Source organism: Trematomus bernacchii, unplaced genomic scaffold (genome assembly GCF_902827165.1).
Source record: "Trematomus bernacchii unplaced genomic scaffold, fTreBer1.1, whole genome shotgun sequence".
Lineage (NCBI taxonomy): Eukaryota > Metazoa > Chordata > Actinopteri > Perciformes > Nototheniidae > Trematomus > Trematomus bernacchii.
The window spans coordinates 5,649,258-5,673,930 of record NW_022988066.1 but is presented as its reverse complement, the minus strand read 5'-3'; the positions used below and the strand labels follow the sequence as shown (position 1 = coordinate 5,673,930).

General features: G+C 38.8%; 2 protein-coding genes across 3 annotated transcripts in view; one reads left to right on the top strand and one right to left on the bottom strand.

Moving 5' to 3' along the window:
• The window catches only part of ctnna2 (catenin (cadherin-associated protein), alpha 2), a 283,286-nt gene that overhangs the window by 145,870 nt on the left and 112,743 nt on the right, over positions 1-24,673 (top strand). The window lies entirely within an intron of this gene.
• On the bottom strand, positions 18,292-22,620 carry lrrtm1 (leucine rich repeat transmembrane neuronal 1). Its single transcript, XM_034120746.1, has one exon. The coding sequence runs from the start codon at positions 21,510-21,512 to the stop codon at positions 19,935-19,937; it is 1,578 nt and encodes a 525-aa protein (XP_033976637.1). The 5' UTR covers positions 21,513-22,620; the 3' UTR covers positions 18,292-19,934.

Genomic DNA, 24,673 nt, shown 5'->3' with positions numbered 1-24,673 from the left:
TTCAAGCATGACCTTTTAGTTTGATCCATACGTATATTCAAAGCAAACAAGCAAAATATGCTGTGATTTATATAACAATTAAAACGTAATTAATAGTGTAAATGAATCCTAGGCAGTAAGTAAGCTTAGGTGAAGCAAACATATGTAGGGGTTTAAATGTAATAAAATAGGTTTGTCATAAATGAGAAATAAAATGGTATTGGATTTTCAAATGATACTGTGCATTTCAATATCCTCTATCCTAAATGATGCTCTCACTTAACTTGCGGTGTGAGTCATCAGACATGTTTTATGTTCTTGGTCTAATTTACTTGTGAACAAGGTTAGATTGCACTTAATAATGAAACACACCGCCCATCCTGACAATTAATGACAGGGGATGCAATGGGTGGGAACCAATAAAGGTTTATGGACTAGTACATGTTGCAGTGGCTGGTTAGTGGCTCTTGTTGGAAACAAGGCTCCATATAGTTTAACAAGCTCGTTATAACACAGGCGACAGGTATTACCTTCTGTCACATCATTTCTGTCATGGTTCTAAGAAGATATAGACACTTTAGTTTAGGTTACAGCTGTTATTGATGGGCTAATGTGTTATCTATGAAAGCAGAGGATTACACTGAAATTGTATTTGTGTTATGTTTACAGTAATATGATATCCACATAATGGCTATTGAGTGATATTGGATCATAATTATGGGAACATATGGTGCATCATGTTCAATCGGCTTACATATAATATTTGTTTTCACTCTTCCATTATCTATTTATATATAGATATTTAAATCGCTTTATATATTTAAAAAATGCAGAAACACAAACAAAGTTTAACTAGTAAACAAAGAAGTTTGAGCAAATGGGAAATACACTTATTTGTTTTTTTGCCAATAGTTTGAAGAAAAGACCAATGCCAATATCATGTCTGCTTGGACATATGATTCATTATACCCTGTTAAACCTTATTATGTTGGTTTTACAAAAACAAAATGTATGTAGTTAACCACAAATAGTGTGATGGGTTTGTAGAGTGTGCTAAAGCTAGCTGTTTCCCCTTGTTTTCCTAGCTGTAAGTAAATCATATGCTGGCTCTAGTGTCATGACCATACAGACATGAATGGTATCAATACTCTTACCTAGCTAAGCATATTTCCCAACAATTGCAACTATTTATTTTAATTACATAATTTGTATGCATGTCTTATGGTGCCGTCATATTTTTCTCCATATCCATGCAGGTATATTATATTCAGAGTCATTAAGATATTTTTGATGCAAATGCAAATAACCTTTTAAATAGTTTTCTTGATATTGCAGCATGGACCCCCATAAAAAATATGTTTAAAAGAAAACGCTGGATAACATATCCTTAAGCACAATATGTTTGCAGCCACTAAAGGCTGTTTTACGGTGTTCTCAGAGGGTACCATGGCATATTGCTTCAGATCCTGAGCTACCATACAGTCTGTGCTTAATATGGCTGTGCAAATGACTGCTTTTCATCTAGGCTTTTTCCCTCCATCTTTTCTGACTCTCTTTTCCCATCTCTTTCTCATTGATCCTGTCTTATTTTCCCATTTATTCTTCTCAATTCACACATGCACACATTATGTATGTATCTCATGTGCTTGGATGAGTCTGACTGGTCTAACTTTGCCTTAAGTCCAGCAGTCCATTTAGAGCCAAAGCTGCCTATGAATTGCAGTCCCCATCTGTATGTATTTATGCACTTGTTTAGAGTGTAATTAGTCAAATGGAGAGCACTGCCAAACCTTCAACCCCCCCAGGCAGTGAGGCAAAGAAAACTTGAACAACAATCTACAATTCCCTACGGATACTGACATGTTGAATTGCAAAAGCTGGTGGGTGCCTAATGGTCGGATCCTTCAAGATGTAAAAGCCAACAATGTAATAATGAATGAGAAACTTGGAATATTCCACTAGACTAGGGTGAATGTTCATCTTGTTAATGGTCTGCAGAGGTTACAGAGCCAATCTGGTTTTCCTCACCAAGCTCGCAACCTTCTTTTGAACACAGGAGGTTGCTTTGACAGCGCCTGTGTTTGTGGAAATATTCAGCTGATGACAGACAGGGAGATGCTAACGCTAACATCACAGCCCATCCACAAAAATGCACAGACTTTGATTGATGGCCCTCTTGGTTTGTGGGTTTGCTCAGATGGGCCTCCATCTGTCTCAGGATCCTTGTTGCCTGCACAGTGATCCTCAAAGGATGGCAATACAACAATTATCATTTGTAAATGTCAGATGTTTTGTCTATACTTATTTTCAACTTAGTTGTGTAGCCTTACACTCTCTTTTGTTCTTTCCAAAAAAAAATCCACTTCATTATTTTTCGCTTGGAGATTTTCTAAGGTCATTGGCATAATTATCCATCACAAAAGCAGCTCCAGAGAGCCCTAGCTTTAGCAGGTCTAGACAGGCAGGATTCCATGTGCAACAGCAGGTCACATTACCAGATAAATGTCCATTGATCTATGGGGAATTTGGTTAGAGGCTCTTCTGGTCGTTCCATCAATCATTTATATGTAAGCAGTTCGATATTACCTCTTTGCAGCAAAAGTGATTGTTCTACATGTTAACTACCGGACGTCATTCACGACAAGGTCAGACATATCCTATTAAAAAAAGAGTTAACTGCAAATGCATGTTTCCTAAGGCAAAGCCAAAAGCCCCCCTAAAAGACATAAAAAAACATTTATTGGAGCTCCTTTATCAAATGTTCTTTTTTCAATGAAAAATATCAAGCTGTTCGTGATTAGACTTCTGATCTGATATGTAGTCAGTCCAAAATATTAAAATATCCAATGCAACTATAGTGATATAGTGAACTCCACATTCACCAACTGTGTGTTCAAATTCTAGAAAAGTCTCCCTTCCCCGAATGCCTCTCTCACAGAACAGCTTAAATGATTAGATGATCAAACAAACATATTTAGATACTTTCACACACTCGGTAAAAGTGCCAACCAGATCGACATCACATTTGTTGTTATTAATCCCTTCTCCCGAAGTAGCCATGTGCTCGTTGTACTTCCAATCCAATGGTGTAACGCATGCCATCGCTTACACTGTGGACATATGGAAGAGTGATGCATCCAAAAGATAATCCTCCAGAAGCTTTTCACTGAAAAATGATGTTGTCAATTACGTGTGTTCGCTATGTGAGCTCATTGCATGCTGCTAACACAGGCCTCCATGTTTGCTATGGGCTATTGCCTAGACTCTGCCTGAAGGGTTTATCTGGAGTCCCACCCCGGCCAACAGCACAATCACAGCTAGATTGGGCTGCATTTGACTAGATTGTATTATTTTATGTTGTAAGTAAAGGTCACCTATTATGCAAAATCCACTTTTTAATGTCTTCTATACATAAACATGTGTCCACTCTGTGTAAAGAGATTCAGAAAGTTTCAGGAAAAAATATTTACTCACTTTTTGTCCTGATCCATTTTTATAAAAACCTGTCTGAAAATGAGCTGATCAGATTTTGGCCACTTTATGGCCACATGTCATAACGTTTTTGTGGCTTGTGTAACCATTAGCCAATCACCAACCAGGGTAATCCCCCCCCCACCTTATCACCTGAATCTCCTCCTAGAGCACCATTGTGTTCTTTTTAACCAAATACCCCGCAGAAGGGCGTTGGGAGTGGCACCTTATTTCCATCTAAAGTAAAAGACAGAGAATCAGCACTTTTGAACCAGGGCTGAAACAGAGGGGATTATGGGATGCTACAATGCATGATCTGTTTGGTATTTGGAGCCAAACACTTCAGAGACATGTTTTGTATATATCTGAGACCTATGATATATTGATGAAAAACAGTATAATAGGGGACCTTTAAGACCAAAAATCAATTAATTTGTATTCACTACTGAGCAGAATTATGTCCACCTCTCCTTTCTGACTGATCTTCTTTAATCAATTACAGAATCCCTCTATATACTATTGGATGCATTTACAAATGGTCTGTGTTCAGTTGACCTTAGAAATTGCAGTTCAGTATTTGCTATTTGCTCTAAAATTCTGTGTCAGGTCAGTACTGTGTCTGAAAACATCCTATTGAGGTGCACGGTTATTTTTATCCCGCTGCAAAACATGAGATGGTATGAAAGCTTCTCACCTGCTTCCATCCAACCCATCTAGAAATGAAATGATCAGCAAATGTGATGCAGTGCATCATATCATTGCCGGCTTTGTTTTCAAAGCCAGTCAAGAAAGTGGGTCCTGTGTCGTGTTCTCAAGCAGCTCTTTCAGCTATGAATGATGCATGTGTATACAGGCTTATTGAATAAACTCAAGCTCAAAGTGGATCACATTCTGCACTGCAGACAGTATAACTGTTGCTATGGATGTGAGGGATGAGGATAACCAATGTCTCCTTGGCTCAGTATTCTTTGTTTTTATTTTGTGTGTTGTACCATTTGAAACTAGCCCAAACCTGACTCCACACACCAACAGCTGCAAGGGACTCGGTTTACATTAAGCAGCAAGAAACAGATCTCTGGCTTCACTTTTGTCCTTTTTCCAGCACGTCCTTAAGGCCCAATGTGTGGGTGTGAGGCTGTCAGAAACTATTACCTTTTGCAGAAAATATGCCCATGAAAGTTTTATGGGGTTCACATTACAAATATTGTTTGGTCAGTGCTGCTCCACTGCCACATCCACTGAGCTGGAGAAAGATGCATGTCTTGGTGTGTTGGAGACATGCAACCATTTATTTGCTTGTATTACTGTTCTGATTCAAAGTGTAGCTTTTCCTAGTCTATCAGTATTTCCTTGACGTGCAGGACTTAAGGAGAAACCTGGACTTTCTTATGATCAAATGCAGCTATGAAAGGTCCATGGATAGATGTTGTTAGGTTACAGTGTTAAGTATAACTTCCAAATGTGAGTAAAATAAATGTTGGAGTGTGTCATTATTTTCATTGATGCCAGCCCAGCCGGTTTGAACAGCAATACACGTCACAAATGAAAACATATGATGACAGCAACAACTAGCTCCACAATGATAAACATTACTAGTTATGTACAGATACATATAATAATGAGGTTGTGATGAAAGCAATACATATAATACACAAATTGTGGGAGATACAATTTCAAACATATGATGACAGCAACAACTATAGCTCAACAATGATGAACATGAATATTTATATACGGATACATATAAAAATGAGATTGTGATGAAAGCAATACATATAATACAAAGATTGTGGGAGATACAATTTCATGGTTTCTACTGAGGAATCATACGAAGAGATACAGCTGATATTGGATAAACTCTTGAGAAGAATGAGAAATCACGAGAAGTATGTTGATGTTGTCTTGGGTCCTGTGTGCATGTGTGTGTGCACGTGAGAAAAGCACTACACAGACCCTCAGTGCTGCTGAAAAGGCTGTCAAGAGCCCTCATGACCTAAACCACAGATGATGAATCCGTTCTTTATCTGTGACCGATTCCGTCTGTTTTCCTCAAACAGAGGCCCAGTGTTGGAGCAATACTGGGATGTTGACTACATAATGGCAAGTGATGTATTATATGAGGGAAAGCAGCAGGGAACATGTTGTTATCACCAATTATCTTTGACATCTATGCTGAGGTCAGGATCATGGGAACACGAGTTGGTAGATTTGGGAAAAAAGCTTGGGGCGACACACTGTAGTTGAGCCATAGGTCAGTAATTCCATCTTTAGTGAATGGATGCATTTAGTCTCACTGTCTCAAACTATTGCTCTATTGTTATATAGTCTACACACATGGAGACTGTGCATGGACAGTTTCATTCAAAGCTGCAATTTGAATTTCTCAGAAAAAAGAATTGGGTTTTATTTCCCTTACAATCTTATTTTTGAATAGTTATGTGTTCAAGGGAAGAACATCAAATGTTACAATGTGTACTTGTGTTTTCACCACAACACTTGCAATCCAATTAACCTCAGTGACTGACAGGATTTATTATTATTATTATTATTATATATTTATATTAACCGTTCTTGAAATGAAATGGCAAAAATGTGCTGGTACCACACCCAGAACAGATCATGAGCAGCTTGTCGTTTATCCAGACTTTTCCAATCCTTTTTCTCTGGCCGACGTTTTTTCATTACAGTAAAAGAGGACAGGATATTAGTCTTCCTCAAGGGCCGGGGAGCGATCTGTTAGTCACAGAGCTGGGAAGTGTTGGCTATAAGGAGATGATACGTAGCTCAGGGTGGGGTTGGGGGTGTTGGGTGAGTAACACTGAGCTGTATTCTGAACTGGAAATGAGGTTCAACATGCTTTTAAAAAATGTGAAAGAATGTTACTTACATTTTAGTGAATGGACCTTTTTTTGTAAACAAACATTGACTGATAAGATAAGCATAATCCTGAAAAGAAAGGCTAATTAAGATACACATTAAAACATTCAGTCACCAAAGCACCATGTCTCCAAAAGAGGACGGTGTGTTGTCATATTAGCAATGATAAAACATCAGAAATAACTAATTGTATTCTGCAAAACACATTAAAAAAATTAAAACAGCAGTGATTATTCTGTTCTGAGTTTGTCCTTTGGTTTTTAAAAATTGAATGCAGAAATAACAATCACAGTTTGTTTATCAGCAGTTGCTAACACAGGGCTATTAACACTTTGATATTTAACTTATTTATCGTTTTCTGTATGTGTAGAATAAAAAAAAGCTTTCTCTCCTACACGTGCATGCTCACATGAATTATCATTTATTTGATAGTTCACTTGAAAGTACATTGTAGTGCATACAAAATAATGAATGTTGACCACACGCTGTGATAGCCCACACGATGACACTGCAATTAAACATCTTATACTACCTTTTTAATTAAGGCCATAACAATATATCTTTGTCTATCTAGCCAAATTAGGGATACCAGACAATTGATAAGCACACTGCCATATAGCATAAGTAACGGAGGGTCATAATCTGTGGAAAATGTACACAGAACCATATTAACTTGTGACAAAATGACTCAGCTTAAGTAGGTTAAAATATGTAATAGTTTGACTTATTCTTAGTCTTGCATCTTTCTCTTCAACATACATGTGTGACTTTTACGACCCCGATTGAATATTGTTTTTTAACCCAAAAGAGATATTTGTTAAATCGCATGCTTTCAGTTTAAGCTTGTTTATCTTTGTGTCAAACTGGATGTTGGATTGTGTGTGTGTGTGCCCTGTGACCCGTGGGGGATGGTGGACAACTTAAAAAGCTAAATCAGCCAGGGTGACCCAAATCAGGAGAGGTGATAACTCGGACAGATAGCTGGATATTACCCAGGGATCAAGAGGCTCAGTGGCCTTTCAAACAACAATGACTCGAGAGCAGATCCCCTGTCACCCCCCCCTACAGAGGTCCGTATGGCTGGTGTGGACCACAACATGCTTGCCAGTGTTTTTCATTAAAGGTTTTTTTTTCCTTTTTGTCCTTATTTGATGGACACAATGAGCACCATGGTATTACTTAAGAGACAAAACCACTTTAAGCTCATTTTCTGTATAAAGGACGCTTTTGTTGTTGTTTTAACTTATTGTTATTTTTAATGTGGTAGGCTTTATAATTAAAGGATTTGTGGCATAGCAACAGTGACTGAAAAAGCCTTTTTTTGTTGTTGCAACAATCATTTAGTAAATGATTACAGCTATTGAATCGCAGCTCAGTTTAATGAAATGGCTTTTGTGATTTAATTTAGTCCACAAGGCCAGGCGTCTGTATGCATGTGGTTGTGTGACTGCAGGGTTGCATGTGTTTCAATGAGATGGCCAAACCATTAATTCATGATTGATTGATGAGTCTCCTACACTGTGGCCAATAACAAACCCATCTTCTCTCAGTAGATCTGTGAGTGTGGGATGTGTTAGAGCGTAGGCTGGAGAAAGAGGGGCAAGAGAGGTTGCTCACTGATTACTTGCTGTGCTTCATCCAAGGACATAAAACCATTTGTTCAGGATATTTAGATACGTCCTTTGCATCCTCACTGCCCTAACCTTTTTTTTTTCCTGGAGAAGATGCTAGAAAGACATGCTTCTTTTCTTAATAAGATGGAAACATAGTGAATATGCAGAAACCCATAGAAAACACAATAGAAACAATAGGATTAGGCTTGAGAGAGGAAGCTAAACACATATTACATTTCTAAAAAGAAGTTGCCACATCATGTCTTGCCAAAAAAAAAGCAGATTATATTATAATCACCCATTTTGCTACTCAATTCCTGTATCTTAATTTGAGGAATAAGGAGCAGGGGGGTGTTTGGTGTGGGTCCATGCTTGAATGTACAGTAAATTGTGAGATGGGGGAGGTAGCTTGCTTTAGGCGATGCTTGTTCCGGAGACCATCTGGTTGTATTGGATTTTGGCATTGTTGACTCTCCGTCCTCCAAACCTTTAAACTCGTTTTCAGTCTCTATTGTTCCTATCATCTCATGTCAAGGTTACAATAACCGTTTTACTATTCACCTCCTTTATTTTCAGTTTAATAGATGTGTTTATTGTTATATTAAAATACACAGGTAACAGAAAGAATAATCGTATAAATCCTGCAGTTACATTATCCGTTAAAAGAATAATTTGAAAAGGAAAATTGCATCAAGTGACTTTAAAGAACTTTGTCTTAGTTTTCGTTTTTGGTATGCTTTTGAAAGATTTTAATGTACATTTAGTTAGTTTCCATTTAAGGATTACTGTAGGTTTTCCCAATAGGCATAATGACAAAAAGCTGTTGGTAGATGGTATGTGCTTAAAGGTTTTTGCACTTTTTGTTCCAAAATAAATATAATATATCTACATATTCTCAGTCAAGGGACATCTAAAACATTCATTGATTAAAGAGGACCATATGGCAGGTACAATAGTTGTTTGTGCCACAAAATGTATGTTATGGATGAATTTTTGTCTCTCTCTTTCTGTTATATTTTCAAATACTATTGCACAGACAGACACACATGCATGGCCAAAAAACAGAGCACAAACTGGACCACATACTTTCTCATCAAACATCTTCCCATTGTCATTACGGACCCATGGGTTTCATTAGTGCCAGCTTTAAAACAACAACTCTCATTCCTACTCCCACATTGTACTCCCACATGATTTCAATGGAGGAGGAAACACAACTTGCCTGAAGGGTACATGCATATAAAAATTCCACAGAAAAAAGAATGTGATTTTTTTTTTTTCTGCCTTCATTTGAATCGCTCACAGTCAATACAGTACATTGTGATCTGCACTAATGTTAATATGACTCTCCTTCCTTTTCCAAAAAATATGTATCTTCAAATAGGTGTCTTCTGACATATCTACTCATCACAGGTTATATTACACATGTTTAATAACATGGGATGACAAAACCATTGTTTGACATTGCAAAACATTTAAGTACTGAATGAAATAAACTATGGTTGCAGCAGTGAGCCAAGCAGTGCATGCTGCCATTTCTTTTAGCTGGATCTGAGGGGTTTTGTTTGCTGCTTATGCATCAAGGCACCTTATTTGTGTCCACCAAGCACACCTTGCATGCATCCTAAGCGCCCCAAGTTTAAGAAGTGTTCAACTTTGTATGTCTCCACAGCCTGTTCTCTTCTGTCAGATGAAATGTCAACAAAGGTTGAGCTTTCATTTAGTTTTCTGCACCAAAATATGAGCTATGCTGTAGATGGATAGTGAGAACAGATAGTATTGGTGGTGGCTGCCCACTGTTTCAGCATACACCAAAATCACAATAATTGGCTCTGCCGCATCGTGACTGAAATGCAATGTTTTTTTCTCCTGCAATTACAATTACATGAACTGATGTCATAGCAAAGCACTGGACAGAAGCTGACTCTCTGGTTGCCTAGAAACAGTAAAAGGACGCTTCCAAGGCCCCTGACTGTTCAGGTTTCTCAGCATAAAGGCAGAGCGAGCTTTTCATGTTTTGCTGTTTTTTGTAACAGTAATCTGTGTTGGTTGTTTTTGTTGGTTATTTTGAAGATTATTTTATTGTGACTAAAGATTTAACAGTAGAGGCTTTTGTGAGTATGGAGAAGTGGAGTATATGGATGGGGGAAATTCATCTTAAAAAGCTATAGTGATTTGTTTCATAAACACATGTAGACAGTACAGGTTTTTTTGCTTTGATGAGCGTGCGCCTGCTTCCACTCCAGATTGTGCTGCATGTTGGAAGTTTTCAGCAAACCTTCAGGGACAGCGTATCTAGAGCGATCAGACATTTTACCATTGGACAGGGGGGGATGAGCTGAATCCAGGAATCCCAGCCCAGGAGGCTGACTTGTTCAGTATTCTGCCGATGTTTGATCCTGACCTTACTGTTGCATGTCCTTGGTGCATGCAGAGCGCAGCAAATGCCTTTTTGGGGGATTGCATGCTCCAGCCCATTTTAATGTGCGTTTTCATTCTTCACACACCATCACTAAGCCCCGCAGCAGGAGCTCAGAGCAACCATTTTGATTATGAGAATGATTGAATTAATGCTAGTGAAGTTGACACTTAATGGATTATGGTGGGCAGAATTGTTAAAAACACATGAAGCAGATCTGTGTAAAGACATCCTAAACCCCTTTTTATTTGTAACACTCACAGGGATTAGGTTTTAAAGTCTAACCTTGCTAATCTTGTTCAAAGTCTAACCTATTAAAAACAAGGTCTTACACATAAACAACAAGCTTTAGTCCAATCATGGCACTGAATATAATACATCAAGAGCAACTGGAGTGTTTTCAAATCATGGCAGACTGCTTCAGCAAACTAGCAATATGAAATCATCTTTGGGTTGTTTTGAGACTATCATTTGGAAATAATACAAATCCCAAATAATTTTGTAGAAATGTAGACTTAAGCATTTAGCATTATATGTTACTCCATGTTTACTTGCATGTTCATTTGAATGTATTACAACTGATTACCAAACATGAATGGATTTGGTCTTCTGAGTGAAGACATTCAATTTAATTGTATATAGTTAGCAAATATTGTTCATAAAATAAATACATTTGTTGAGGATTTTTTATGACCATTACCTATACTTTACCTATACTTTCAACACAATGTGTCTACCCTAATATATATGTTACGGATTACTCAGAAGTTATAATACCACACTTTACTTTAGTGCTTTGAAAATGGCTGAGTTCCATAACATTAGGGCAGCTGTTAGAGGCAGAATAACCACAGACCTGCATGCCTTTCATTATTTCCAGGTATTGTAATGCTTGAAGCTGCAATATGTTTGATTTCAATCTCTTTTCATTTCCTTAAACTTGTGTTTCTTGTCTGCCTTCTTTGTATATCTCTCTTCAAACGTCATTGAACACTGTCACAGGAGGTTTTCTACAGTTGACGGTGTACATGTTACTGTATGTGTTTGTATGACTGTTTAGCACCTATTATCTCTCTTTCCCTGCACTCTCACAGTTCAGCTGGCCATTAGGGATTTATCAAGCAATATTCAAGTTCATGCAGAAAATGAACAACAAAGAACACATACCGAAAACCAATAACAAAGGCGCATTTCTTTTTGAATCAAACCTATTTCATTCTTTAACGATGCAATGATAATTGTTCTCATTAGTCATTAATACACTTGCTGAGAAACTGGAGCCAATTGAAATTTGTAACGCATTAACTAAAAGCAATATCCCTGTCACAAAACATTAGCTTCAGTGATCTGATTGTAAATGTATTTTGTTCAAAAGTTATTAGGTTCGTTATTTTAAAGTTATTGGGTTCATTTTCCAACATAATTATGGGAGCCTGCGGGTGCATTGGGGACTCTGAAATCTAAACAGCAAAATGGCATATTGTGAGAAATGCAGACTTATATTGCATGGCTGTCATTGACAATTCATTTACTGTCTCCTTCATTAATTCATGCAGTGATTGATTACGTAAGCATTTTTGCCAGAAAAACTGAAAAGCTCTCTTTGTTTTCAGTTCTCCCAAATCAGGCATTTTTGCTTTTAATGTCACATTTATATTTCATCTCACATATCTAACCACTAATTCAGACGCTGGTTTCAACATCACACTTTATTTAAAGATGGATATATTTCATTGAACTTTGAAGGTGAATTTCATTCATCTCAATATGTAAGAGACATAAAAAATGCAAAGACATTGTACGTTTATTTTGCTCTTTTGATGGTTACCTAGCAAATTGTTTTTATTCAACACCAATACAAAAGATAAACAGGTTAAAGTAGCGTCAAATAAATTCACTCAAATAAATGTTTTCAATAAATCTACTGACTGCAGGTACTGTGCTTTTCTTAGTTTGTTTGAAGTGTCAGAATGTGTCTTTGGTTCGTTGACCATAAGAAACATCAACATAAAAAGCAGACAAGCAGTTAGTAAAAAATATCCACTAAGGCGAGGTCATTCTGTCAGTCATATTGTTAGTTATAAACTCATATATACTTGTAATGTTGTGTTGCATGGTTGGAAGAATAGGATGACTGTCACATTCAGCCTTTTGCCAGCACAGTTTTCCAATAAAAGGTCATCTTCTTGCCCTTCTTCTTTTTCTATCAACCAGGATTGCTGTCACAAGTTAGACACTAAACAAAGCCTTCAGTTTAAGAAATGGTTCTGCTGGCTCTCTGGTCTACAGTATGCCATGTTAGTCTAAATGCAGCGGTATGTTGCACTTTCAAATATCTTAGAAAATAGTCTGTGGTTCATCTCCAAATGAACACTTCTTCACAGTTGAACAAATGTATTATCATAGATTGTTGTGATGAAGACAGTAGGACAAAAACATGCACAAAGTATATATTCTAACAAACCTTTTATTTTCTGTCTTTATCTCTCTTTTTGGCATTCTTTCTGGATCCATTGGTCTTCTTCCTTGCATTAAATATGACAGGTAAGTCTATATTTTATATTTATTATTCAGCCTCTGAGCTGGATGAGGTACTCACTGTCACATCGCAAATGTTTTCCAACATGCATCTTAACTTACTTGCTGCACCTGAGATGCATTTTGGCTCCATGGTTTGGTAAAGAGTGAATTATATTCTCTTTGCTTTGCTGACTTGGAGAATGGGGCAATGCCATTTATACAGCCCATCTCATTGGCTACTGGAGAGATGCCAATCTACCCTCAGATAGGGAAGAGAGAGGGAGCAAGGAGAGCGGGTACAATAGCATTTATTCATCCTGACACTGATCAGATAAATGGGAAATGATAAATGCTGTCTATTTTTACTTCACTTAACCTGTGTTCACTTTTTATTCAAAAGAAGCTCCTACAGACGTTCCGTGCTGTACCTTTGAAACACTTAATCAAAGTGTTGTTTTGGATTCAGTTTCATTTGAAGTGATCTGAAGATGATGAATGGAACATAATGCGGTTGTCCTGATGACTCATGTAGCATTAATGCTGAGAAGTTAAGCTGATGTCTGTCTGTTGAGTTAAGGACTTCGCAGTAATCAACTGAGAGGACTAAAAGGCTTTGTTTTGAAATCAGTCCCCAGTTTTAATTTCTTATTCATTTCCCTTTCAAAGCCACTAGTGCCCACATCTAGCAAAGTTCATTCAAACATCCATACGGTGCTGTTTAATGTACAGTATAGGTATTGAAAATTACCTATTTGTATTTCTTATTGACACACTTTATAATCTTATTTTTTTCTTACAGCCACTTGAGAAAAAAATTGATTAGTAACTCTATATTTGTATTGATATTGATCTACACTAAACATAGACACAGAATGTTGGTTTATAGAAAAATGTGCCTTGAATAAATTTACATACTTTTTCCAATTTCTTTTGACTGGCTGTGTACATTCAAAGGGGCACTAAAAATAAACCTGCAGATAGATATAGTTTGATACATTTTAATGAGCCCATTTGCTATCTGGACACGCTCATTTATATGGTTTATTTCTGATACTTTGATCGTATTTTTCCATCACCATTACCCTATTTCATTATTGTGTTGGACTAAGCTGCAACACATAGTTCCTCAAGCATATACAATAAGAACAGTGTTAGTGCAAGGAGTTTTTATTCTGCACAGAATAGTCTAATATGCCTCAGTACATATTTGTTGGAATCACATCCATGCATTTTAGGAGGGCTTGTTGTCTTGTGTATGTGTAATAATACTTGCCTTTAGACATCTTGATATACCTATTGACACATGAGCAATATAACTGGATTCAAAAATACAAGAACTATAAAGACCTGAGGTGTAAACAAAAACATGTATTTGTTATATCATGTTGGCCTGATTTCTTTTGGATTCCTTTTAAATCTCACCGCCAAGGTCTATCTGTAAAGGTATGAAAAACATAATACATAAATAGAAAATCTGATCTCCGGTTCAGGATAAAGCTTTGTATTCCAGCCACCATAATACTAATACATAATGCTGGAAATTAGGCATTGACCCACATCTGCTCTTATACCCTTAGCAGGGAGCCTGAGATGCAGGCACAGCTGGTGCCATGTATTATCTCACTGACTGACCCTGATGTTTAATGTTAAGTGCAATACAAAAGTGGGCTAATCCAACTTAACAATAGCAAGAGAGATGACACAAAAACACAAACACTCAAAATATAATGTAACCAATACAACTAGTATAAGTACAATCATAATAATAATAATAATAGTAGTAATAATTGTAATTATAATAATGTTAATAATATTAATAATAATAATAATAATGATGGCTACTTGTGTTCATCTCACACTCTGTCTCACTACAATGAATATTCAGCTACCAACCTTGCCCCCATTCTCTAACCAGTTTCACTCTCCTCAGCATACAATACTGCTCTATCTTACAGTTCTGAATGTAGGCCATAATAATGACCCCATCATTATTATTATTAATTCAGTGATGCTCGGGTATGAATGTAAATGAGGTAGTGGGTGTAGAGAGCTATAGGTTACCTGCACTGATAGCCTGGGTAATGAATGCCCTATCGGACCCCTGTATTTATTAAAATTATTAGATGTTTTATGAAGGGAGGGTATAGTAGCAAACTATAAGCTTCCCTTAGTTTTACATACAGTATGTTATTCAAAAGGAGATCTGTAATGTTTAGGAGAAATGTCCATTTTCTTCCCTCTTTCAATTAGTCACTAGCTTGCAATTATATTTATATTATTCCAGGAATGTTAGTGGCTGTCGTTGAATGTGGTGCAGTAAAATCATTGGAAACAACAACAGCAACAGCATCTGGGAGAATGGAATGTACAACCAGCGAGAACATTTTGTGTCAGAGGTGTTGGTTTCAAAGATAATGTTGATGATGATTAGAATATTGATCCTGATAACCCACCTGTTATAAAAGAAGCAGTGAAAGCCACCCACTCATTGTCATTAGTCATCGCCAGCTCCTTTCAGCTTACTGCAGTACATGCTGCCACCCATGATTTAGCTCTCCATCCAGTTATGAGGGGGTGTTAAGCGTTTATTATGCAGCACAGTCCTAGTCCCAATGAGATGGCAGAATGTTGCCCGATCAATACCCCTCATAGGAAGCCAGGTTAATTTATTTTTTAAGGATTTGTCTGGGTCTCTCAGGGCTCATCTCGCTGCAGGTTGTGATGCAAGCTGTTTCCCAGAGATCTGCAGAGTGATGTATTGTCACTGACTCACAGTGTACATGCAGGCACGGTGCTTAGAGCATTTTAGTTGACTCTTTTTCTATTGCTGTTGTTGTGTTATACAGTTGCAATCGTGCTGTTTTATTTATCAATTAGCTGTTTGAACACGGTTAAATAATCTGACAATGTTAGTTGTGAGTGCTGGCTGATTGATAGTGAGGTGTTTCAGGGGGATCTTAGACATAAACTACTTGTATCGTTTGAGTCTGTAGGGTCTCTCCATTGTGAGTGTTTGACCTTTAGAAAGATCCACACCTCATGTAAAGAATGCCCCACTTGTGGCTCACATCTCCCCCTCTGAATTGTTCTGATTTCATTGTTGTGACCTTTACACTTTGTGTCAGTAATTCTACCTTTACATCCATCTGTCTTTGGTGACCTCTCATCTCATAATTGCCCTCATAACAATGTAGTCATGGAGATCAAATGCTTTTTAGATCCGTTGGGCTTAATTACAACCAACCATGTGTACAGCGTGAATGTTCACATACACCACATGCTCAGTTGTGCACACATAAGCTACAAACCAATAGCTTCCGACCTACTAGCATGTGCGTTTATCATACAACGCCTGTCTATCCTCTGGCTGTCAGACAGCTGCGGCTCTGCAAAGTGCAGAACACATGTCACGCTTTCCTGCTCAACTGCTCTTAAAGAATGGTTCTCTCCCTTGTACTGATAGAACAGTGATCTGATTTGTGTAAGACACTCGCAAATCACCATGTCAACCACTTATCATCTTCTAAATCAATTCTGGATTTACATATAAATAAAATATATCAACCTCATCCATCAGTTTACGCTTGAAAATGTGAGGGAGAGATAAATACATTTGTTATCACTACGATCATTTTGGTTACCACTCATCTTTATTGATTTTTACTGAGCATCATCAATCAAGGCATTTGTAATGGATGCTGTCTGAGAGCACACATCTTCCCTCAGGGAATTATCACCCAAGGCTTAGGTCAGGCAGAGATTTGATCTATTGTCAGTAAGATGAATTGATGTTTTTCTCCACATTTGCTGTGTTTTATGGGCACCGAGCGCAAGAGGAAGAACGGAGGTAAAGGTGAATCGGAATACAGATAAGTAGTTTAACGTCAGCCCTCAGGACTCAGGGCATTTCAAATATTCAGACTCACTTTTCGCCCTTGTTGCTTGTGCAAGAAAGGAGTGAAATGAAATCAATAGTGGTGCCAGTGCTGGCCTGTCTGCCAGGCATCATCCAATATTTATACAAATGAAGCTTCACAACCTCAAATGTACCCAGCAGTTTTGTTGCATGTTTAAGGAGTTGTGAAGGACTCGGAGGACTCAACTGTTTTAGACAGGATTTGCAAACGGGAGAAGAAAAATAAATGTGTGTCCCCGTCATGTTTCCCTGGCATACATACTGCAGTCATTGCATTCACATGATATGGCAGTTCATGATTAACAGCTATCTTGAGTCTTAAAGTAGAACGCCCTTGGAACCATAAATAAGAAATGGATCGTAAATCCCAAATGGCAACTTTAAGCTATTATCACTCACCAAAATGTCTTCCCTAAAAAAACGAGTGAATGCTTTTGTTACTTGAGCACTACATCCTAATGATTTAGTCTTTCACTCGAGATAACCAATCTATTAAAAGCCAAATAATGTAGAAGTACATTGTGTGTATGTTGCTCATTTTGTAGCTTTATTTTGTATCCTAAATGTTCCTCAGAAATTGGTTGGATGTTATTTACTGATACAGGGTTCCGTTACTGTCACACAATGCTGTTTCAAATCAAAAACTAAATATCTAGCGACATTTGGTATTGATTAGTGAAACCAAAAACTCTTTGATCACAATTGTGAGCATAAACTCATTAAAAAAATACATACATTATAGGTTTGAAAACTGATTGATGAATTCCACGTTGGGTTGTTGATGACATTTGAGTTTTTATTGTTGAAATTATACTCATGAATTGCATGTTTACTACAGCTTATATGTATTGAGGAAGGGAATACGTTGTATAATTTGGTGCATTAGAATGCAAACAACTGAATTATCAGCATAGGTTTAAATTAATAAGGATGATCAGAATGTGGTAGGATTTTAGAATAAATCTTATGAGCTTTTTGAGGACAATAAGGTCATTTTATATGTATATCCTCTGGTCAGTTCCTTGAAAGACTTCACAATCTTGTTCTAACAATAATCATTACACATTTCATTTACTATTTTTGAGATCTAGCAATCTTGTCCCCTCCCTGACATGTTTCCATTAAATACTGTTAACATGTTTGTAGGTTTTACCAACCACTGCCATTTTGAGCTTAACATATTGCATTTTTGAACCACTCATTATTAAATATGTACGGATAAAATGTATCCTGACCCAAGGCAAAACATTTGCCAAACACATGATCGCCTCAGGGACTTGTGCTTCTTCTCAGGTAGTGCTTCCTCCCAGGTTATACCCACAACCAGCTCATCCAATGGAAAATGCACTATTCCATAACATTTCTTACCTGTTTTTCTGAACCTTTGTTGCATATTGTCCAATGATCCCCACAACACCTACGGTGCCCACAATGTTGTTGATGATTTTGAAAGTGTTGCTCTTACCGGAACTAATTATATAATGATTGTCATTGAGTTCTTAAAACATTTTTATTCCTGCTGACAAGTTGTAAACATTATCTTAATTTATCGCAAAATAACACAAAGATGTTGCAAATTGATGCATTGATATATTTTCCAAAAAGGTGCTGCAAATTCAGTATACTGCTGTTGCCCCCGCCGTGGAGATTTGCAGAATGTGGTGCTCAATAGGTAAAATGCAGCCACAGTATGAGAATATGCACACTAGAGAGCAGTCTGTTCCCTCTTTCTGCAGCCGTGGTGATTCTCCATCTCCCTCTCACTTCCCCCCTCCTCACACAACATACTGTTCATGTCAAAGGACCCAGGAAACACAACATCTGTCAGTGCACTAATTTACACAATGAACACCAGAGGAAGAAGGATATATATACACCTCAAAATGGCCTTGTATTGAACAAACACTTTACATCACATGAAAACACAGTGAAGAATATTGTATGTGCAAATCTTCCTTTAAGCTGCTGGATAATTTTCTTCAATGATTCAGATACAATTTCAAATTGTAATTTGATTTGAAAATGCATGGTTTTGATGATCGTTGCCTTTAGTGTGCTTGATTCAGTGAAAGGAGGCATCACTCCTCCTGTGAAAGCCAAAGAGGCAGAAGCAATGAGAGCTTTAGATCTTTGACACAATGCTTTCTTTACTTGGATGGTGCACAAATAGTGATGTAATAATATGGAAATATGCTACCAGATAAAAATGTAGATCATTTGATTCTATCCGCACATAGGCAATGGGAAGGGGAAATAAACTACACTGATAGCAGGCCAACACAGTGAATGATAAAACAACAATTATGAGAGTTAAAACATAGAAGAGATATAAAATTCAGACTATGGATTTTACATTAGAGATGAGATGCAGATATCCCTCTGCCCCGTTTTCCCCGTTTCTTTTTTTGGTTCAACACACTGCAGAGACATGGCTCTCCAGTCCATAAGCACAAAGACTGCGTCTATTGTCATTCATCCCTTCTGACAGGCTTCTCACGTACAAATGAGTTTACTGTGAATAGCAATTCATTTATTTAAACATTTTTTTGTAGTTTACAAAAGAAATAGATTACCTTGAATCATTTTTTCCACACTTGCACTTCTTCTTTTAACATATTTTACACATAGTTTTATTTTTACATTTGTAATCCAACTTAAACATTTTTTTTGTATATTTTAAATGCTTGTCAAATATTGTGTTTACCATAGTACAAATGGTTTTTATCTTTTCTTTTTTTTTCTTGTGTGTGTCCCCAGTTTATTTTTAAACAATAATTAAATGTCCTGAAGTAGAAAGACACATTAAAGCTCAAATATCCACTCGTGAAAGAAAATCCTTAGTGCCCACAATGTATTCCTCTCTGTGTTTCTGTAGAATATCAACAGTTCCAAGAGTCATGTAGCCATCATGCCCAGCGGCCTAAAATCAGCAGTAGATAGCAGTAGCAGTAAATCCACAACAACATAGTCAGCCGCATGAAGCACACTTCTTCTACATCACAGTGAGACGCTGTGTAAAAAGTGTCCAAAAAGATCCATATTCCTTCTGTCCCGCAATATCCCCCTCCCCAGTGTATCCAAACAGGGATTACTGTATATCCAGACGACCAACAGGTAAATACGTACTCACAAAGCAGGTTCACACCTCACATTCCCGAGAAGGTTGCTGTTGGCAAGTGCAAGAGCCATATTCATTGATGATTACCAAAGCTCCCTCAATGTGGTTAGGTTTATAGTCAACATAGTACTCCGGCGTAGAAATTGCAGCCATCTGCTGCATGCTTTGCTTTTGCTTCTGCTTACGACGCTGGCTGCTAAAGCATTGCCTCAGTTGTCTTATTCCGGCTGGAAAGCACTTCCATGCCACATACAGCATGAGCACAATGATGAGAAAGGAAAAGATGAGTGCCATGGTTCCAGTCACAACCTTATGGATCTGCATGGTGCTCTCCAGGTCATCGTGGCCCACTGTGACAGTGAAAGAACTGGTGACCACCTCACTACCCTCACCATCATAAGGGTTGGGAGTAAATGGGCCCAGGAAAACAGATCCACCCTGGGCCAGATCCCTTGTAGAGGGATACAGCCCTGCTGTAGTTACCTCCATTGGGGAATTCTCACATAGCTGAAAAGCATAGACAGCATCCAACACGTCCTCCCCCTGTGCGGTGTCGGGGCTTGAACACAGCAGGGAATTGTCACGCTGGCCTCGGAAGGCACTCAGCCAAGAGGCCAAGGCACACACGTTGCGACTGCACTCCCAGTCATTCCCTGCCAGGGTAATGCTGTCCAGAGATGACCAGGAATCCAGGATGCGCTGGTCCACAGAGGTCAACCGATTGGAGTCTAGCATCAACACCTTGAGGTTGGGCGCGCTCTCAAACACATGTGGCTCCATGTAGTCGATTTCATTGGCTGACAGGTCAATCTTCTCTAAAAAATGCCATGTCCAGTCCAGTGTATTGACAACAACTGTGGCACGATTGTTGTGCATGTACAGAGTGCGTAAAGAGATGAGGCGAGGGAAATGGGCTAGGTTGACTTTGACCAGCTCATTGTGCTCAAGATGCAACTCAGTCAACTTGAAGAGGCCAGCGAAGGAGTTTCTTGCCAGACTCTGCAGTTGGTTGTATCCCAAGTCCAGAAACTGCATGCTCCGGCAGTCTTGGAAAATCCGCACTGGCACAAACTTGAGAGCATTGTAGCGCAAATGCAGGTTGGTGAGCTTTCTAAGGCCATGGAACAGGTCAGGCTCTAGTGCCTGCAGCCTGTTGTATGACAGGTCCAGGATGCGTAGGTTTGGGAGGGGCCTGAAGGTACCATTTGGCAGAATCTCAATCCGGTTGCTGCTGAGGTCTAACTCCTTGACCCGTCTTAGCCTGTCAAATGCACCCTCCTCCACAATGTCAATGTTGTTGTGATCTAGGTAGAGCCAGGTGAGCTGTGACAGACCTACCATTTGGCCTTCACGCAGCTCGGTCAGGTTGTTTTCTCTCATGGACAGGCCCATGGCACTGCTCAGATTGCGGGGAATGTCTGTGAGGTTGAGCCCCTCGCAATACAGCAGCTTGCTGTCGCAGCGGCACAGCCTTGGACAAACCCCCTCCACCAAGGGAACCGTTCTGAGAAATATTCCCAATAAACACAGTATCAACCCAGGGGGCTTCTTCAGTGGCCACTTTAAGTACAGTCCAATTAGAAGGAAATCCATTAGCATAAATATCCAGGGATGTCTCTGAGAAAATGTCCATTGATCCACTCTGGATATTGTTGTGTGCACCTATTACATCATATGTATCACATCATATTTAATAATAATCTTCTTCGTTCCGATTTTGTAATTAAGCTGTGACTAGATTTATAAGTGAAAAATGAAAAAGATAAAAGGCAAGTCTCTTTGCTTATGTTAGATATCAAGCAGTGGGTGGAGAGTAGAGGAGATGAAAAAAATGTTCCTCATTGATCGATCTTATTTGAAAAGATTCCTACTCACCCCTATCCAAAAGCTGACAATCTCCATTCAGCGACTCGCTTTGTGCCCCAACACTAATTATGTGCGAATCTAAAAAAGACCCCACTGTGGTACAAATTCCTCCCCCCCTCCCTTCTCTCTTTTCAGTGGACACCAGATCCTTGGCAGGCTTACAATGTCTTAGTTCTCCTCAAGTGAAAGAGCCAGAAAGAGAACGAATCCAAGTAGCTTTCAGCTAGATGGTAGGAAGTGCAAGTTCCCCTGTCTGCATGCATGAGCTCTGTCTCTGTGGCTCCTCCGCAGTCCTCTGCTGCAATGATCAGAGGGAAGAAGAGACAACCAGTAGGAGAAAAAAAATGACCAAGGAAAAATCTTTTCAAATATCTGCCTTGCTCTTTTCTCCTCCCCTTCCTGCTTAAGTTTCAGACGATCTGTCAACACATATTATCGTCCATCTCTGGGAGCAATCACTGACTTGTAAGGTTTAAATCCATTCAAGCGGGTAATCATGCTTTCAGTGACGAAGGCAGGAAGAAAAAAAAAAACAGGTTTTAAAGAGGTGAACCCTGTTCACTGTTGTCTTGTGTAACAGTATTCCTTGTCATCTCAGTGGCTGATCTCCGTTAAAAAGCCGCTTGCATCCCCCGTGGCTTGCAGTTTTCATGCACTCTCTCCGGGTGTTTTCTCAGCCGGCTGAATGAGGCTGCTGAGGGCTGGTGCTGGTCGGCAGGCAAGGGCGGTAAATGTGGGAAGCGAAGGAGCGCGCAATCCCTTGCAGCAGAGCCGTACACTGACAGCGCATGCAGAAGCACCTTCTGTTCACTGAGTGTCGTAAGCCACTCACAATTCAGAGTGCTCGCTCTCTTTCCCTCGCTCTCTTGCTCTCTTTTCCCTTGATCGCTCACTCACTTTTTCATGCTGCTCCCCTCCCCTTCCTCTCTCGCTCTCTCTCTCTCCCCTCTTCCCTCGTTGCTTTCCTCTTGCTGTGTTTTTTGTTTTTTTTGCCTGAGACATTTACATATTCAGAATGGGCTGGGCTTAAACCAGGAGCTTTAATGAACCCCCCCCCCCCCACCTCTCTCTATCTTCCTTTCTCTATCTCTCTTTCTCTCTCTCGCTCTCCCTCCCCCCTCCTCAACTGACTATAATGAATTGGGCCATATAACGTCTGCCCCTTTGACGTTGCTGTGAGAAAGCAGTTTTCTAATTTCAGATTTGCTAAATATTATTCACCCAATGAAAAAAAAGGATGTATTTTGTTAGTTCCACCCATTAAACAGAGAACCATCTGCATATGTATTAACAAGTCCGCATATTGAAGAACAAAAAAGGAGGAAATAATATAATTATGATTCACCATATTCTGCATCACACAAACCTCACAGAAGTAATACATTCAGTAATGATGGTAGAATGTAAATGTACTCATCATTGTATGTCTAATGCTTTCAAATATGACTTTGTGTTATGAATCAATCTCTGTCTATTGATATTCATTGCTGAGCCTTGCCAACTTTAAAGGCTAGAATATAGAGAATCAAGACCAGAGCATGACATTCTTCATTTGATCGAACTGTCCTGTAGCCAGGCATTCTATGTCATTGTCAATTATGGATACGCTATCTATTGTGAATACAGATGTAATTGCTTGCCACATAATATTAGCATTAAGCTATAACATAAATATTCTTCTCTGAAGGTCTGCTCTCGCCTTGCTTTGCATTTCTCTGGAATCACTCCTGGCCTTGTCATTGTTCTCCTATTAATTTTCAAAGACAATGAGCTGTGACAGTGCCTTACATTCCTCATATCAGCCAAGTTTCTAACCGTCCAATCTTTTTTCCTCTCTGAGGTCATTCCATTTTACTGAGAGATGCTTAACTTTTAAGGCCGCTACACACCAACCCGATTTTGGGAGTCAGAGGCCGTCAGAGGCAGTCGGGCATTCGCGGCACCCTACTCAGGTTGGTGTGTCCCGCACCGTCGTCTCTTTACGGCACATTTTCACACCCCCCCGACTTTCTCTGACCTCCCGCGGCCGATTCAACATGTTGAATCGGCCGCGGGAGGTCAGAGAAAGTCGGGACAAAGAACTCACTCTGATTGGCTGTTCAGCGAGTCAGTGCATGAGAAGCGAAGCGGAAGTGAGGGACCAAAACAAACGATTAAGAAGGCACACACAGACGGCTAATCATTTTCATCTCACCCGGACACAAGAGTTTCTTTTTTATGTTTACATGTTTCCGATCGTCGAGAGAGAGTGAAAATGGAACCCAGACGCTATTTGTTGATTGTTTATATCACGTAGTCTGTTCTTCTTCTCTCGGTCTGTAGTCTGTCTTCCAGTTGTTGCCTCTTTTGAATGACGAATACACACTACCGCTACCTGCTGGTAAGGACAGTTATTGCCACTCGTCAACTGAAGTCTTTGCGGTGTGTTCGTTGGCGGGCGGCGTTGGCGGGCGGCGTAGCCGACGCAGGCGACGTAGCGGACGTAAAAGTCGGGACGCCTTCGGTACGCGTTCTTTGGTCTCAGGTTGGTGTGTAGTGTGTAGTGTTAAAATATCAAAGCTCTATCGTGTTTTAAAAAAAAATAAGTTTGAACAAAGTTAATAAAAATGTAAGGAAAGTCATGCTCACTATCATGTTTAGAGACAGATATATATTGAAACCAAAAATATATTTTGATGGAAAATTATTTTTTTTTGCAAAAAGCAATATGAGTTGCTATTATTTTACAAAGGGATTATAACTTGTTGTTTTTATTACTTTCAAACTTGACAAATAAGAATAGACTTATTGTTTTCTAATATATGAGTTGCTGCTGCCAGGAATTAGTTCTGAGTAGATTGTATGATATTAATAATACAATGTATAGTTCAGAGCATTTTACAGTTATTAAATAT

Bases quoted from the DNA above. Each gene is read 5' to 3' on its own strand.
- lrrtm1 (XM_034120746.1), bottom strand. From the start codon at position 21,512: ATGCTAATGGATTTCCTTCTAATTGGACTGTACTTAAAGTGGCCACTG.